This window comes from Gadus chalcogrammus, chromosome 9 (assembly GCF_026213295.1).
Source record: "Gadus chalcogrammus isolate NIFS_2021 chromosome 9, NIFS_Gcha_1.0, whole genome shotgun sequence".
Taxonomy (NCBI): domain Eukaryota; kingdom Metazoa; phylum Chordata; class Actinopteri; order Gadiformes; family Gadidae; genus Gadus; species Gadus chalcogrammus.
Genome location: NC_079420.1, coordinates 1524289 through 1543392, shown reverse-complemented (window position 1 = coordinate 1543392; position 19104 = coordinate 1524289). Strand labels below are relative to the sequence as shown.

At 45.8% G+C, this 19104-nt stretch overlaps 1 protein-coding gene across 1 annotated transcript; it reads left to right on the top strand.

The window, feature by feature from the left end:
• The first annotated feature begins 1756 nt into the window (after positions 1–1756).
• grm3 (glutamate receptor, metabotropic 3) lies at positions 1757–12441 on the top strand. Its single transcript, XM_056599096.1, is given in 8 exon segments — positions 1757–1876; positions 4931–5275; positions 5875–6006; positions 6645–6887; positions 7781–8167; positions 8169–8415; positions 10352–10594; positions 11591–12441. Coding segments are annotated over 7 exon segments (1722 nt in total). The 5' UTR covers positions 1757–1876; positions 4931–4945; the 3' UTR covers positions 11731–12441.
• Positions 12442–19104: the final 6663 nt, after the last annotated feature.

The window sequence follows — 19104 nt, the reverse complement described above, 5'->3', positions numbered from 1 at the left end:
TAGGTTGTGGAGAGCTTTGTAGGTGAGGAGTAGGGTTTTGTATTGGATACGGTAGTGTACTGGGAGCCAGTGAAGTTGAATGAGGACAGGGGTGATGTGGTCAGATGATTATGCACCTTAGCAAAAGATTTGGCCATCAAATCAGCCTTATCTTCATCACATATAGCAGTTTGCTCTTCTAATGTAATCACTGGGTACTCCCACTCTCTTCTGTCTCCTCCCATCTTCCTCATCATTCCCCACACTTCTCCTACCGGTGTTGTTCTTCCTATCTTACCACTAAACTGTCTCCAGCTTACCCTCTGTGTTCTCTTTGTAACTCTTTACCAGTGCCTGTGCCCTCTGATACTCCACCAGACTGTGTATTATGCTCTCTTTTGACTTTCTTAAATGCTTTGTTTCGGGCTTTAACTGCCTTGGAACACTCCTCTGTCCACCAAGGAACTAACTTCCTATCCCTTCTATTTTTACTTCTTGGAATGGATTTACTTGCTGCCGCAATAATTGCTGATGTAACACTGTTATTTACTGTATCTATATCTCCACTAGTAACAACTGAAACCATAACTTCTTCACTGACCAACTTAAATATACCCCATTCTGCTTTACTATACACCCATTTCTGAATTCCATTTCCAACATTCACTTCTCCTCTTCCTCCTACTGAACAAAGTAACACATAGTGGTCACTACCTAAAGATTTACCTGTCAAAACCTCCCAGTTACTGATCCCTGCCAAACTTACTGACACCAACGTCAGATCCAACACTGACTCATTACTTGTTCTTATATCCATCCTTGTCCCCCTCCCATCATTCAAACAAACAAGATTATTGTCCTCCATTAACTCTTCAATCACTTTCCCATTCGTGTCTGTGTGATTCCCTCCCCACATTGTGTTATGAGCATTGAAGTCGGCACACACCATATTATCCTGTGTCTTTCTATACCTTTAATCCTAACTAGTTTATCATTCTCTAACCTTTGACATGGATTATAGTAATTAACACCAACAAACTCCTCTCCCCCCTCCCATACCTCCACCACTATGTGGGGGTATGTGTATTCATGAGAGATTCTGAGAGAAAGAGGCGGAGAGAAGATTATAGAGAGAGAGAGAGAGAGAGAGAGAGAGAGAGAGAGAGAGAGAGAGAGAGAGAGAGAGAGAGAGAGAGAGAGAGAGGAGACATGTGAAAAAAGAAAAGGAGATAGCAAGGAAGAGAGACATACAGAAAAAGAGAGGGCGAGAAGGAGGGAAGGATAGGAGAGTAATGACAAGGAAAAAGATAATGGGAAGATGACTGAGGGAGAGAGAGAGAGAGAGACGTAGGGAATGACAGAGAGAGAGAGAGAGGAGCAAGGCAGGATGAGAGGGTGTGTGTGTGTGTGTGTGTGTGTGTGTGTGTGTGTGTGTGTGTGTGTGTGTGTGTGTGTGTGTGTGTACGATTTGTATGGATCATGCAAACACTCCCACACCCTTTGATATCTGGAGACTTGGATGATACAATTTTTGATAATGATAATAATAACTATAATTATAGTTATAATAGGTAATAACTACTGTAATCACTGTACGGGCATCACATTTATTATATTAGCTGTTATTTCTCCTTGTGTCAGTATGCATCAGTGTGTGTGTGGTTCCGTGAGTCTGTGTCTGTCAGTGGACAAGTCCTAGCTCATCCGTCTGACTGGAAGATATGAAGAAGGGGAGGGGCCCATCAGGTGACGTCACTTGAGCCCGCCCTACTAAACATTTATTGACATTTCTCTCAGGGGTCCTGAGTGTTCTTTCCTAAACCACTTCGTTATTGTTTAAGGTTTTATAACATTCAAGAACTTGAGTTGGGGACATCTCGTCCGGGTCGACTTTGAGGTAGGTTTGTGTGCGTCTGTTCTGCTGTGTCCCATTATTGTTTCAGGATAGTTTCACAAAGCAGAGTGCTGTACAATTATATATTTTAGCTCATCTGAGTACATTATGTCAAAATCTGATAAAAAAAAAGACAGACAAAGAAGAACAAAAATTAGATATAAACTGACATATAAATAAGATCAACAAAATAAACTCTTTGTTCATTGTTTTGATCCTCACCAACGGGAGAGTAGGCTGAGATGATTGTAAATGTGTGGTTTGTAGTGTACAGGTTATTATCAAACCTAATGTGTTTGTCTCAGCTTTGCAATATTTACAACGACTTGCTTCACTCAGAACAGACGTCCGCTGTCAAAAAAGTAAAGAACAGTTTTAACTCTGCTGATGGTAAGATGATAAGATCGGTGAGAACCAAAGGGGCCATCAGATCGGACGGCAAATGATTGATTTGAACCAGGTCAGATGAGGTTATGGAGTTGCGAAAGCTGTTCACCTTTGATTTCCACCACTGTCTCCATACGCTGGGGACTCAATGGGACTGAATTATGTTGGAAAAAAGGGATGTTTGGTGCTCTTTCAATCTCTCTTTCTCCCGATAGTTCTCCTCACTATATTTGCCACAGGCAGTTAGAGAGACAGGCAACCAGAGAGACAGACAGATGGATAGATTGATGCATGGCTGAATGGATCCGCCTGTTCCAAAACCATACATTTCATGTCCGATTAAGGACTTCCTTAATTCTCAACGCTTCAGTTATATGACATAATAAGCACAGTTCTTCTCCATAGAAAATTATTTGTCAGCCACAAAATCTTTCATGGCCCACCCAAGGAAAAACACCCTTAATATATACAATATATAGTGACAATGAAGCAAAATGTTCAGTTATGTTGAAGAAAATGCACAACTGCTTGAGATGCCAAAAGTATTAGTGTGAAACTGCCTAAGATGCTGTAATGGTAACATTTTATTTTCACATTCCGTTTCTCTAACTGCCATTTGTTGAATGTGCCTTTTACCTGAAACTCTTGGGGTGGTCAAGGGTCCAACTGCGAAATCAGCTATACACCACAATCAAATAATGTTTACTTAAAGGACAGAGTTTCCTGGCTTCTCATCAAGTAGAAGAATGCGTAAGGAGATCTCTGCTTCCTCGTGAGCGGTGTACCCCAAACACAAAGGTTAATGTTAGATAACGCTAACAGGTAGGGCGGCTGGACAGTGCAAGGAATAGGAGACAGAGCTTACATGATGAGGGGGAAACAACATATGGATTTATCATGTGGGGAGCAGAGCTGTTCTCAGCACTTCTGAGACCTGTGCCACTGTATAAGAAGTCCTGGCTTTTGCCAATGCGTCAGAGTTCTCATTGGGAAGCAAATAGAGAGACGCAGGGCGAACTCCCATCTGAGGCCTCGGATTTGTGTGTTGTACGCTATTGTATGTATCTTACTCAAATAAATTAGGCTTATTGTTATACGTTCGGATAACTCTGTATACAGTTTATACAGAAACGATTGAGGTTGTCCAAATTCCCAACGTAATTGCATTATTATTATTAATTTTTATCTTTGACATTATTGTTAGCCATGTGGTCTGGAAACATTCATTTATGTTGCCTTTAGCATTTTGTAGCAGACAAAACAATCGGTCTATTTGGTTGTGTGCAATCCATGGTTGATCAGACTGGAAGAATATCATTTGATCATTTCTCTCACCCTCTCTCTCTCTCTCTCTCTCTCTCTCTCTCGCTCTCTCTGTGCTGTGGCCCATCGACCCGACACGCCCGCTCCCAGCTGGACACATGTCATCAGCACCAGCCGTGCCTGTTAGAGGGAGAGAGAGAGCTGGGTCTGACCGAGGGGCGAGCGAGAACAGGACTAGACAAGAACAAGGGGAGAGGGCTCGAGTAGGGGGGTGGGGGGAGGGATGGGGAGAGAGAGGGGGGGGGGGGGGGGGGGGAGAGGGAGAGAGAGATAGTGGAGGGTGAGGGAATGAGCTGGGTTGGTGTTGGCAGACAGAAGACGGAGCGCTGCAATAGGTGGTGTAGAGGAGGAGAGGAGCCACGTCCTCCATGTTTGATAACGTTGGTCTGGAGGGGTTTGTTATTTCAATGGGAATTATGGGAATACTGAGTTTTTTTGCACCCATACATTCAGGGCAGTGGGCCACAAAGGTTCCTGGGAAATATTAGAAAAATATATAATATATATATTATATTAAAGTGCTTTGGGCACAAAATCTATCCTATGCATATACCCTGCACACATATTAACACACACACACACACACACACACACACACACACACACACACACACACACACACACACACACACACACACACACACACACACACAGCCCTGCCCTCAGCGTGTGGTCTTGCTTTAAGGAACAGCTCTAAATCATTCCCAACCAGCGTGCTTGTTTGTCTCGGCTTCTCCATCAAATACAGACATTTATGTGTGAATCTCTGCAGGACTTCTGTTATAATTGGAGGATGATCAGTCTAAATGAAATCCATTAGCCTTCTAAAGGAACTACCTTTGCTTTGAGTATACACTTGCCTGCATGTGCAAAAGTCGCACACACGCATGCACACACACATGCATCTATGCAAATGCATATTATTCAAATATAGTAGCAAACTTGTACGCAAAGATTAAATGGTGCAAAGGAGAAAAGCAGGCTTATTGAGAGGGCAGGGATTCTAGTAGATCTCAAAGCAAACCACATCTCTGGGTCTCGCTTTGGCTGTGAAGCTGAAATGAGCCGTAACCCTTTACTCAATTGACTCCTACATTTTCAATAATTGTTTTATTTATTAAATGTTCTATAGAAAACAGCTGGATACCTACAAATATTCGGTTTGAAATTTTTGCGATTTGAACAATTTGTGTATTTTTTTCAGGTGAAATTTCAAAGTTCTCAGGTAGTAAGTGTTTTCTTTGGAGAGAAATGCAGGATAAAAAAAATAAACATTGAATAAGAATACTCGTCGGGATATCAACATCGCCCGGAATAATCCTGATTGTGATTCTTCCCGTTGTGGAGCCGCCCTGCTCCACCATGTCGGCCCGCGTTCCCGCTGCGCTGCTGCTCTTGATGCTCCGGGCGGTCCTGCTCAGCGGGGGGGAGCCCGCCGCCCCCCCGCCCCCGTCCCGCCGGGAGATCCGCATGGAGGGGGACCTGGTGCTGGGGGGCCTGTTCCCGGTGCACGAGAAGGGGGCGGGGCTGGAGGAGTGCGGCCGGGTCAACGAGGACCGGGGCATCCAGCGGCTGGAGGCCATGCTGTTCGCCATCGACCGCATCAACAGCGACCCCACGCTGCTGCCGGGCGTGTCCCTGGGGGTGCACATCCTGGACACCTGCTCCAGGGACACCTACGCTCTGGAGCAGGTGAGCAGGCACCGGGGCTGGGGGGGGCACCCTCGATGAGACCCCACTCTGTTCATCCTGCGGGCGCTACAGTAGAACGTAATACAGCAGAGTGCAGCACGATGCAAGGAGGAGGCTTCAACACAACAGGCTAGAGGTGTGAGGAGTTACAGAGAATAAAGGAGAGGGCTTAAAGTGAGCCCATATTTACTGTTTACCTGTTGCCTGTCTGCATTGATGGGGTCATATAAAGATACTTAATTGATGTGTATTTATAATCCCTATGAACAGGAATTCATTCCAGTATGCAAAATAGAGTCAATGTGCATGTCGTTAGGATAATATGAGACACACGCACGCACGCACGCACGCACGCACGCACGCACGCACGCACGCACGCACGCACGCACGCACGCACGCACAAACGCACGCACGCACAAACGCACGCATGCAAACACAAAAACACACACAAAAAAACACACACACCACACTAAGACTGCAGCAATGAAGCATGGTGTGTGTGTGTGTGTGTGTGTGTGTGTGTGTGTGTGTGTGTGTGTGTGTGTGTGTGTGTGTGTGTGTGTGTGTGTGTGTGTGTGTGTGTGTGTGTGTGTCTGGAGTTTGTGCGGGCCCCCCTGACCAGGTCGGAGGACACAGAGCTCATCTGTCCGGACGGCTCCTGTGGCCGGCAGGACGACAGCCCCCTGGCCATCGCCGCAGTCATAAGGGGCCACGAGAGCGTGTCCATACAGGTAGCACTGGCTGACAGACGGACTAACTGACAGATAGGGAGACAGACAGGAAGAAAGACCGCCAGGTGGGCAGACAGACCGATGGTCGTGTAAGCCTCTGAGTCTTCCCGGGTGTGTGCGTGTGCGAGGACTACAGTATGTCTATGTGTGTGTGTGACTTGCATTAGAAGCAGAAATGAAAACACACAGCTCCCCTCCTCTGCACCATTTTCCCTTTTTCATTTTTTATTTCTCGCCTTCAGCCCCCTCTCTCGTTTTCAGCCTCTCTCATATTCAGCCTCTCTCATATTCAGCCTCTCTTGTATTCTGCCTCTCTCGTATTCTGCCCGTTCCTACAGTAAGTCTCTCTTCCTGCTTCCTGGCAGGAGAAGACCCACTCCCACCAACATAATGTGTGTGTGTCAGATCTGTGTGTGTTTATCTGTGTAAAATATGTGTGTGCATGTGTATACGTGATTACAAATCATATTTACATACAAACATAAGTAAAAATAAAATCCCAGATATCCCTCACTTATTTATGAATCAAAGACTTTATTCATCATTTTGTGTGTGTGTGTGTGTGTGTAACAACATGGATATTCTCTTGTGTATATATATATATATATATATATATATATAAGCATATACTCTTCCAGATCCCCCAGATCAGCTACGCCTCCACCAGCGCCAAGCTCAGCGACAAGTCGCGCTACGACTACTTTGCCCGCACCGTGCCCCCAGACTTCTACCAGGCCAAGGCCATGGCCGAGATCCTGCGCACCTTCAACTGGACCTACGTGTCCACCGTGGCGTCGGAGGGCGACTACGGCGAGACGGGCATCGAGGCCTTTGAGCAGGAGGCGCGGATGAGGAACATCTGCATCGCCACCTCCGAGAAGGTGAGCGGGAAGGCTGGGAGGTTTGGGATGTGTTCAGAGAGCAGGATCCAATGTAGCATGGAATAGAGAGGCACGTTATAGAAATAGAATAGAATAGAAATGATGGTATGGTGCTATTGTTTTTTACTGTTTTGTAATTTTAGGCGGTTTTCTATATCTTTACTTTGTTCATAAATTATCTCTAAATAAAATTGAAAATAAATTTAGAATAAACATGCTAATAATACTAAATAGGCGACCTCAAACACTGCACAGCGTCAAACCTTGACTGCGATGTCAACCTGATAAGCAGCTTAAAGGTGAACCACTATGTAAAAAAAAAGCCTGAATTAGCTAACCATCAGGAAAAGGTTTGTCTTCTGTACCACCAAGCTGAGGTGCTATCAAAACTAAAGCGTAAAAATGTAGCCTTATCTCCAGGAGTCCATATTCAAACGTTTCACATTCATTCATCTTATCGTTTAATTGGTATGGATCCCTACTTCGACCGTGACAGTTTCTATAACAGAATTAGTTCCTCTTTTGTGTGTGTGAAGATTGAGGGAGGAAATCCTCACAGAAAAACCTAAATGGCTTCAGCCTACACTGTTGTTCAAAATGATCATCCTGTTTGGTCATTCACAAGGTTAAGATAAGATAAGATTGTACTTAAGAAATCCTGAAGGGTGTTTCAGGATTTGCAGCAGCCAAAGTGTTCAGAACTGATAAATAAAGGGACTCCTTGTCATTTTGCTCTGACGTTATCCTGCCAGAGATGAACGAGCGGTGAGTGGCCGGATCTGTCCTTCAAACGCTCATCAGCTCAAACAACCTTTCACCAGGAGACGTTGCTGCAGTGATGAACAGACTGAGCGGTTTCCCTCCTAACTCTCCGCTGCTCTTCCCGTGTGCAGGTGGGGCGCTCCAACGCCAAGAAGTCCTACGAGGCGGTGATCCGCCAGCTCCTGCAGAAGCCCAACGCCCGCGTGGCCGTTCTGTTCCTCCGCAGCGACGACGCCCGCGAGCTCCTGTCCGCGGCCGCCAGACTCAACACCTCCTTCATCTGGGTGGCCAGTGACGGCTGGGGCGCGCAAGAGAGCATCGTCAAGGGCAACGAGCTGACCGCCGAAGGCGCCATCACCCTGGAGCTCTCGGCCAATCCGGTGCCCGAATTCAACCGCTACTTCCTCGGTTTGGATCCCGGGGTAAACCGACGGAATCCCTGGTACCGGGAATTCTGGGAGCAGAGGTTCCAGTGCTCGTTGGGAGTAGGAGGTGGAGGAGGAGGGAGGGCCGGGGTCCGTGGGGTCCGACCCCGAGACGCGGAGACACCTCCCGCCCTGCGACCCCCACCTGTCCATGGACCGCAGCGGCTTCGAACCGGAGTCCAAGATCATGTTTGTGGTGAACGCGGTGTACGCCATGGCCCACGCCCTGCACCGCATGCAGCAGAGCCTGTGCTCCAACACCACCCAGCTCTGCGACGCCATGAAGTCCCTGGACGGCCGCAGACTCTACCGGGAGTTCATCCTCAACGTGAGCTTCACAGGTAGGAGGAGGAACGGTCGGAGCCCCGGGGAGCGGCGGGAGGCTCCGGGAGGGGCGGGAACGGAAAGGCTCTGCCAGTTTGACTAAAGGGCTACCTTAGGAGGCCCTGAGGTGTGTGACAGAGTGTTAAGTAGTTTGGAGGGCTTAAAACAGAGGCAACGGAAAAAACTGAGGGAGAAAAACAAGAAAACAAGGGGCCTAGTTAACAGTCCTGTCGTGAGCCGTCCGGGGAATCGCGTTCTTCCACCCGGCCAAGTCATGCAACATGTAAGGCACCGAGACAAATCCCCGTAATTGCCATGTAGTGTCGGCACTCGGCTCGCCATTGACACCTATTACGCCGGGAGTAATTGATACGACACTAGGAAGTTGCCTCGACGAATGAGAACGCAGCTTATCCACGGGCCATATGTGTTTCCCTGCCCGCTCTAATGAGATTGTGTGTTATAAGGAGCTCCTCTAGTGCTCTGCTTATTATTCTCTGCAGGCTGGGAGGGGAGAGCGACACAGAGAGACAGGGAGAGAGGGACAGGCGCTGGGGAGAGGGGATTGGCTTTTTTTGTGTGAAAAGGAGCGTTATAAATAAACTGCAGTGTGTTAGAGGTGCTTATTCCTCTGCCAACCGTGAACAGATGCAGACATCAAACCAGCCCTGCCTTAAGCGTGGAACAAACTGGCCCATCCGTTGGCCATCTGAAACGTTTGGGGAGACTCTGACTCTGTACCGCTGTGTTGGAAGGTTTTGGAGCCGCTCGGACTGTGTCTGAACGGGTCCGACTCAACATGCAAAGCTGAATCTGCACCCTCCAACAGCTGATCCCTGGCTGTTATGGAGAGGCTGCTGTGCGCTGAGCAATGACGTCTCCTTGCTGCTTGACAAGTGAGGCTAGCAGCGGTGACACACACTTTGTCTGTGTTAGAAAATGTAATCAGATCACTGCCAGACGGTGCAGCTGTTCGTAGTGGCGTTGATGTGAGCCTTGTTCCCTTGTTCTTCACAGCTTATGTGTCTTTAAAAAAATACGGTTTCGAGCATCATGTCAATTTCACAGTTGCTTGTGCTCCCGTATCCTGGGGGTAGATGGACAACAACTTGTACACAAACCAATTTGGCAGTTTCAGCAACAAACAGTCTTTCTGGTGCTGGAGACCTGCAGGCTAATTCTATCAGTGTGTGGGTTGCTGTATCGCCCTCTTAAGGGATTCAATCCTCTGCCTTCACGCCTCGATGACTTAGGGAGTTTGCTAATGTTAGATTTGGGACTAAACTTTGTCAGCTATATTTGAGCAATAGGAATGTCCCATTTTGGCCTGAGGTGTGTGTGGGGAGAGATACAATCAAGACATCAATATGGATACCAAGCGTTAAGCCCTGTGGCCGATTAAGCCTGCCTGACGCGTGAGAGCCTGGGTATCATCTTGTTCATCTTCTGCATGATGCATCTTTTACAATGGCATCAAACATCACATTCAGATCAATATATTAATTATGGGTTGACACGCTACATGTATAAATGTTCTGGGTGGTGATGGTTGGTCTGAGCAGCCCCACATGGTCAGACACACACACACACACACACACACACACACACACACACACACACACACACACACACACACACACACACACACACACACACACACACACACACACACACACACACACACACACACACACACACACACACACACACACACATAAGCACACACACATTGTTCTCTCCCCACCCATCAAGCATTTGAAAATCTTTTTAATCGTTTCATGGTTTCCTGGAATATTCTAGGAGGTTCCCTCACCGACTAACCAATATCGATGCTGGGTGGATGCAGTAGAAGTAGTGGTACTACTCTCCTGGTTTGATATTTTCTCTCTTCTTTATTGTTTCAGATTCTCATTCTGATCTGGGTGTTTTCTGATCTCTGACCCCCCCTCGCAGCCCCCTTCTCTCCCCCCGGGAGCGAGACAGCGGTGAAGTTCGACGCCCAGGGTGACGGTTTGGGCCGGTACAACATCTTCAGCTACCAGCGCTCCGGCGATCGCTACGGTTACGTGCCGGTGGGGGAATGGGCGGAGACCCTGAGCCTGAACAGCGACCTCATCCACTGGCCCCGGGACGCCGTGCCCCCGTCCCAGTGCAGCGACCCGTGCGCCCGCAACGAGATGAAGAAGATGCAGGCAGGTGAGCGAGGAGCCCTGGAGGAACGTGAGAGGGGGAGGCTGTCGCCCCACCCGAGAGCTTCCTTCATCCACCCGTCACTGCATCCACCCGTCACTGCATCCACCCGTCACTGCATCCACCCATCACTGCATCCACCCGTCACTGCATCACTGCATCCACCCATCACTGCATCCACCCGTCACTGCATCCACCCGTCACTGCATCCACCCATCACTGCATCCACCCATCACTGCATCCACCCGTCACTGCATCACTGCATCCACCCGTCACTGCATCACTGCATCCACCCATCACTGCATCCACCCATCACTGCATCCACCCGTCACTGCATCCACCCGTCACTGCATCCACCCATCACTGCATCCACCCATCACTGCATCCACCCATCACTGCATCCACCCATCACTGCATCCACCCGTCACTGCATCACTGCATCCACCCATCACTGCATCCACCCGTCACTGCATCCACCCGTCACTGCATCCACCCGTCACTGCATCCACCCATCACTGCATCGCTACGTCCACTCACCCGTCCTCTGCATCCATTCACCCATTCACCATTCAACCATCCATCCATTGGGTCATCCATTTATCCGTTCATCCATGCATCTATTCATCTCTCTAGTCCTCGATCCATTTGTTATCTGTTGATGAATTTAAGATTCTTATAATGTTTAAGTACAGTTTTGTACAAGGTCACATACTTTTCTGTTGCTATGCTTTAAGTGCTATATTGTAACACTTAAAGCAGTGTGCTAATTTTATTAATTGCATGTACTGGCATGATTCTGGCACTTTATGGGTTTATCGAATGCAATTATTGTCAGTCGCTTTCGGAAAAGGGCCAGCTATTGTGCCTCCCAACACGTTGGTAGTAAGACTGGTTCCTTTGTGGCCAGCTATTGTGCCTCCCAACACGTTGGTAGTAAGACTGGTTCCTCTGTGCCTCCCAACACGTTGGTAGTAAGACTGGTTCCTTTGTGGCTGAGCCCAGGTGAGTACTGCTGCTGGATCTGCACCGCCTGTGAACCTCACGAGTACCTGGCCGACGAGTTCACCTGCGCCCCGTGCTCGCCCGGCCAGTGGCCCACCGACGACCTCACTTCCTGCTACAACCTCCCCGAGGCTACCTGAGCCCGAACAACGACCTCATCCACTGGTCCCGGGACACCGTGCCCGTGCGCCCGCAACGAGATGAAGAAGTCGCGATTTCGACCGGGCCAGGCCAACGAGAGCTTCTGAGGGACCAAACTCAAAGGGCTCTAGCCAATTCATTAAACACAAACAACACAAAACAGTATAACATATATTGACCTCAAAACGGTCCCTCTGCTCAGACAGAGTCATCCAGGTAGCCTAACCTTCCACAAATGCTTGCTATGCATGGTGTGCATATAGGCCAGCTTCAACTAGCTTCAACTAACCGCCCACATTGCAATACCATCCAAATACACAGTACAATATACTGCTTCCGCAGCCAGAGAATAAACTGTCAACCTATTTGATGGGGTACATGCAGCAACAACATAATTCATATTTTTTTACTGACGCACCTATAAACATGCTGGTCATTGAGCAACACTGCTTATACATATTATGTATGAAACCAAATGGCTCAATCTGTCATGTGTCACACATGAGGCCTTTATAAATCCCCCCCGTGGGTGTGTTGTCGCTTAACAAGAGTGGTACGTATGCTTCCTCTGGTGGTCTATAGTGCATACAGGTAATGCTGGATAAACAGGATAAAGAATGTCATTTGGACTTATTTAGAATTGTGTGGCGCCTTAAGTTCAATAAACCTTCCTCCTGCCATCTACATCTCCTTGCAGTTATTTACCCTTGCATCAACATCCAACGGTAACCCAAAAGGAATCAGGGGGTTGCAACTTTTTAATACTCGCTACTTTGTTTTGCTATAAGTAATGTATGGATAAAAGCATCTGATATACGATAAAGCTATCCGACTCATTTATAAACTGCATTTCCAACTCCAATTTTTCATGGGCCACCACCAGCTGCCACTGACGACTCTTTCCTGGAGGGAAGTCCTGAAAACAACTCTCCAGCGGCCATTCCGTCTGGCCCCTCTACGTTGGTGCCATCCTCCTTCAGTGTCAGCGTGAGGTGCCAACCTACAGCGACTGACAACTAGGATAAAGCAGCTCCACGTCTACATCCCCCAGACTAGACCAAAGTTGAGGAGCACCTTTCCTACCTACGGTATCATGTCGGCTCTTGAGCAAACACGTGTTCTGTCTGTTACTGTAGAGTCAATAGCTTCTATAAGACTAATCAGGGGCGGCCCCAGCACATTTGGCGCTCTAGGCGAGCTTCACTCCTGGCGCTCCCCCCCCCTCCGCAAAAAAAAAAGAATTTCTTTCACATAAACACAACAACGATCGCAACGATGAACAAACATTAATTCAAGAATAAAATCCACGGAGGAAAAAATTGCGCCCCGGATGGCTTTTGCCTCTTCATTTTCTTGATTTCGTTCTTGATTCCCGATTCTTGAAAACACTCTAACCAAACGCCTTATAGTACTAGCATGTTCTGACGAAACCAAGGAGGTAGGTTCCCCTTCCGTTTTCGATTTTTGGCTCATTTTACCCTAATGTTAGATTTATTTTTTTTAATGTCAAAATATTGGTTGGAGATATAGAAGGGGCGCAAAAATATGCGCCAGGAGGGGAAAAAAAAATAATATATATATATATTTTTTCGGGCGCATTATTTTGCGCTCCCCCTCTAGATGGCGCTCTAGGCGGCCGCCTAACCCGCCTGTAGGGAAGGCCGCCCCTGAGACTAATGGTACTGCAGAACAGAGAAGCCATGGACTACCTTCTAGGTGGTAAATGCACAGTAATAGGTATGATATTTTGCACTGATATCATTGACTCTCCTGAGCATATCACTGATATTTTTAAATGGTTTGCATGAGAACATTGATGAACTGAACAACTCTGGGAAATGGGATCCTTTGGATATGGATACACCTACGGATATGTAATCTTCAATGTTTTAAAAGGTCTTTATGTTATATGTTGCTCTGGAGTCTGGAGAGAGCATAATCATTGGTTCTGTCCTCATAGGTAGGAAGGAACTAACGGTGGAATCCCGAGGTTCCGGAGTTCGTATTGCCTCAGGTATGACCGGTGAGGTTTCAATGCCCCCTAGTGGCGAGCAGAAGCTTTGCCCACCTAGGCAAACCCATTCAGTACTCTAGACGCTTTGAGACTTCTACGACATTGCATAATGTAGAGGAAACTCATGTCACGTTTTATTTGTGAGTCGCACTTTTTGAGGGAGGGTGGTGCTCTGAGAGGGTTGGGAGATTGTGGGGTGAGGAGGATAAGGTTTTCTTTCTCAAATTAAAACGAGCAGAGCTTGAAATCACACATCTTTTTTTTTTGTATAATTCCTTTTATTTGATTAAAGTTTTTTTTTAAACACCAAGCAAATGATAAAAAATAAAACAGGACAAATGTATATGTTGTTCATTGTTTGATAAAATGCAGAAAATAATCAGTAATTTGATCGCGTGTTCGCACACGCACACAAACATTCAAAGACACACACAAACACAAACATTGTTTCTATGTCCTGTGATGAAATCACACATCTTAAAGAGTAACTCATAAAAAAACTTGACTCTTTATTCACGATTCATGCCTAATTAACGGCACCTTTCGGTAGATACTGTATATATTTATCGACTTTGTATTGGCTCTTGTTCTTGCTCCGTCTATTCATCAGTATGTGTGTGTCTATGTGTGTATGCCTGGTTTTCTTTCGTTTATGTTTCAGCGACTGTCAGTTCAGCCACACGGACGGGAACGTGACCCTGAGCTTCGACTTCGGCCCCATGGGGTCCGTGGGGACCAGGCCCGGTTCTACGGGGGTGCATAAGCATGCATTGCACCCCCAAAAAAATGTTTTGCACCCTCAATTGAAAAAAATATATATATATTTTTTTTTATAAATATGATAAAAAATAATAAATACTTGCTCACAAAACAAATTGTAATGAAACCTGTGACAATTTCCATTAAATACCGTTGAGATATCAGCATCCAACATCACTCTGACTGTTCAACAAACTGACAAAATCACTCCGCATTTATGTATGGTGTTTTGTTTATATGTTGCTTGGCAACAGTCCGCTCAGTGGTGATCTATTTTTGTTGCCGGAAGCAATTTCATTCGTTTATATGATTAAATAAACAAACAAATCAAAATCTATTGTCAATTATTATTATTATTAACAGTACATTTTACTAGTATAACTGTTGTATAAAGCAATATCACACTCGAGGTCGCAATGTTGTCGCTCTATATCAGCGCTGCTGTGATTGGCCGCCGGCCGGCATCGTGTGCAAAATGCACGCACCCATATAGTATGGGTGTGTTCGAAACCGCCTACTTGCTTACTGCTTACTACCTACTAAATATTTGGCTTACTTCTCGAATCCTTAAATAATGATTGAGTAATCCATTTGAGTAATCGACGTTCAGAAGACCGTCCTTACTTAACCACCTCAGATGACGTGAATCAAATGACGTGTCAATAACCTACCGGCCGGGCGCCGTTAATAAATATTATAAATAAATATATAAACGTCACATTTAACGTCACAGTACACCTTCAACCTAAGGATTTGCGGTGATATGTTAAAACAATTATTAAACAATTATTAAAAGCACTGCTGCTGCGGCTCCCCGTTTAGCGCCATTGCTTCCACTGTTCTTTTGAATAGACGCAGTGCATTCTGGGGCGGTTGAGTACGTCTAGTAAGCTAGCGATGCTTACTCAAAATCTTTCCGGAAGTAGAAGACATTCGGATACTACTCGCTTACCTAAACTCGCTTACTAAATTCTTGCTTACTCAATTTTACGTCATAGTTAGTAAGCGTAGTAAGCAAGTATGCGGTTTCGAACACACCCTATATCTATGGTGCGCACGGTAGTGACGTTGAACTTCAGTGGCGAAGTCACGCCCCTTCCGGTAGAGCTCATGGGACCTATGAGATCGAAAAATATGAATGGGTGTCAATGGAGAGAAAATAATTATTTTCTGGTCCCAGTCTTTATATGCCCTGGATTACACATATGTTGTTTGTGGATTTAAATGATCATTTTTCATGCAAAGAAATCAAAAAAAATTCGTGAAGAAGTTTGATAATTTTAGTTTTTATGTGAGGCCGCTTTGTGAACTACAGCTCTTCGCTGCTCTCGACGCATATGATATACGTCACCACACCCGCACTTGGAACTCGGCACAGAGATGGCGATCTCTCTGCTCCACTTTTTTTCAAGGCGAGGATAAAAGCATAGAAAGAGGTGAAAACAACTATAAGTCGGGGCATGTGGAGAGCTTTAGTTATGTGCCATCTCCTATGTGCCATCTCTGTGCCGAGTTCCAAGTGCGGGTGTGGTGATGTATATCATATGCGTAGAGAGCAGCAAAGAGCTGTAGTTCACAAAGCGGCCTCACATAAAACCAAACATTTTCAAACTTCTTCTCGAAATTTTTTAGTTTTCTTTGCATGAAAAATTATCATTTAAATCCACAAACAACATATGTGTAATCCAGGGCATATAAAGACTGGGACCAGAAAATAATTATTTTCTCTCCATTGACACCCATTCATATTTTTCGATCTCATAGGTCCCATGAGCTCTACCGGAAGGGGCGTGACTTCGCCACTCTATATCCGTTGGATATCCAATACATGTATTAAATGTATTATGTTCATAGGAACCCATATTTCTTTTTATTGCATTTATTTACAATCGTGTTAACTTTAAGAGTATTATACTGATTACTTTTTGTTCAAAGTTCAAAGTCTGAAAGTGTTCTTTCCTTGTTCAGCTAAAATCTGTTTTATTTATAAGTGGCAATGTACAATTATTTGTTATGTCAAATATCCTGCCACAATTTATAAAAAAAATAATCGTTATTTTTGAATTGCAGTCACATGTTGTTTTTTGTGTAGAATTCTGTTCATTTTTACACCTCAAAAATCTCATATTCAAAGCTATCTAAGATATCAATAAGCTAATGTTGCAGCTGAAATGTTCTCCACATCACAAGACATGATATGATACCATCTTTTAAGCACAGTACTTGTTTGTTGTCCCAACATGTCAGTAGAACTACGCAGAAGTGCTTGTCTATGGTAGGAAAAGCCTGTGTGTAAAAAAGCGAATTCTGAACTGAAGCTGGGTAGCTGGTTTTAGTATAGTACTGGTGCACCCCCTGTAATCTCAGATGCACCCCAAGGCATTCTGTTCTGGAACCGGGCCTGGTGGGGACCCTGATGAACGGCCCCAGCTTCACCTCCAAGGGCACCAAATACTTCCATCAGTTCAACATCAGCCTCTGGGGGCAGAAGTGTGGACCCCGCCTCGTTGAACCAGGATTCCAGATGTTTATATTGCGGTGGTTGGTTCTGTTAATGCATTCCGCACATCAGCATAAAAGTTGAAAATGTGATTATTTTTTTAAATCTTAAATACATAATGATGAATTGGATGCAACTAATGATTAGGCGGATACAGCTAAACAAGTAAATAAAGCATACAAATATAACAATTATTCAAATGAATGATGAGAGAGGAGATGTTCATTTAAGTGTAGTGAGAGATTAAGTAGGCCTAGGGCCGTTGTATTGGTAAGAGGAAGGAACTGCTCTTGAGCCTGTGGATCTTGGCTGACATGCCGCTGTCCTTTTGTCAGGACTGGGCAGGGAGAAGAGAACGCCTCCTGGCATGAATAGGGTCGACAACAAAACAGCCATTTACCCTCAACCTTTCCCCTGGCTCCAGCCCCTGATTCCCTGCCCAGCGGTCTGTTTATCAGGGCCTGGTGTACATGCTTCTTGAGTGGGACTGGGCTTGGTGTGAACTTTCGCAGAGCCAATCAGCGTCTTGTAAGCGGAACGCTTTCAAGGTCCCTTGAGCCGACGTCGTCGTGCGAGTCGGGGCGTAGCGCCGCGGTTACGCTGCGCTGGAAATGAGTGTCCAAGGGCAACTCAGGGTGCGCAGGTAGGAGATCTAAGACAGGGTTCAGCCTACCGATGTGTGAAATGTGCTGGGTAATACTGCCTTGGTCTCAAAATTATGATGCGTCTAATTGCGGTTAATGCGTAAAAAAAACCTCCTAAATGTATTCATGTTTTAAAATAATTATGAATCACTCATCAGATTAATCAACCATCAAAATAATCATTATTTGCATTCCGAAAGGTAATCCATTTTACATAAATGATTGAATCTTTTACAGACTAGCAATGTGATAAATTACTATTTTGCATATAAATCAGAATAGTAGTCACACTTCGCACCTTCCACATCTTGTGGAAGGTTCAGGGGCGTGTCCCACGAGCACGGGAACGGACTACCATCCATTAGAAGGAGCCTGTAAGGGAGGACAGCGGGACACGGACACACAGACTGACTGACGGACCACGGGGGTGCATGGGGGTTCTTGCACCCCCTAGTGCTGCATGGCTCTAAAAAAATATCAAACGCAAAAAATAATAAAGCAGAATCTCAATTGGACCAATCCTACGAAAGGATCAAACAGTGCCTGTGTCTGCACTGACCTAAACCGAATACAATTAAAGTGTTAGTATCATAAAAGTAATTTTTGTATGGAATGAACAAAAAGCTACACATGGGGGGGGGGGGGGGGGGGGGGGAATCATTTCCTAAATACCTTTTCTCTATATGCCTTTTGTACATGTTTGGTTATTCTTGTGTCTATCTAGGATATGGTGTACACGTGGACTGACCCAAATGATATATGGGAGGCCTTTTCTAGATGCTTTTTCCTGAACCATTTCTCCTTGATAGACACGTTTTCTGTACATTTTATAAATGTACATGGGAGGGGTGTTTTTCCTCATACTCATTTGCTTAACATTTGATGGTGGTTCTCGTGTGTCTTCAGGACATGCTGTACGTGTGGACTGTACCAAAGCTCTGTATGAGAGGGGTGTCTCTGAAAAGACGAGGTTGACTTCTTCATCCGACTAGGGGCCCTGATGGCTGTGCTGCTCCTCATCCTCACCTGCTACTTCTGGAGGAAGAACCAGAGGTCCAACCACTGCCGTTCACCAAGCGCATACTTTATTTATGTTTAACTCTATGCAATAAAAGGAACACTAGCTAGACCCACCCTTAATCACATGTCCCTAGCTCTATTCATGTCTCCTTGGGTGCTAAGTTGTTGTGTTTGCGTGCGATTGAACGATTGGTGACTTCTGTGTGATGGTGGTTGGTGGTTAGATATGTGGGTGATTTACAATAAAAGGTTTCAGCAATGTTTAGTATCTCTATGAAACGTTTTGTACGGCTTGATTGCACTGTATGCCTACATGGGGCACATTTAAAGGTGTTGTAGTAGGTGTGAATCAAGAGCTATTATTTGAGTGCAGTTTGTTACCCATGGCCTGGCCGTCCCTCAGTCATTATAGTGGTGAGTACAACGCGCTGTGAGC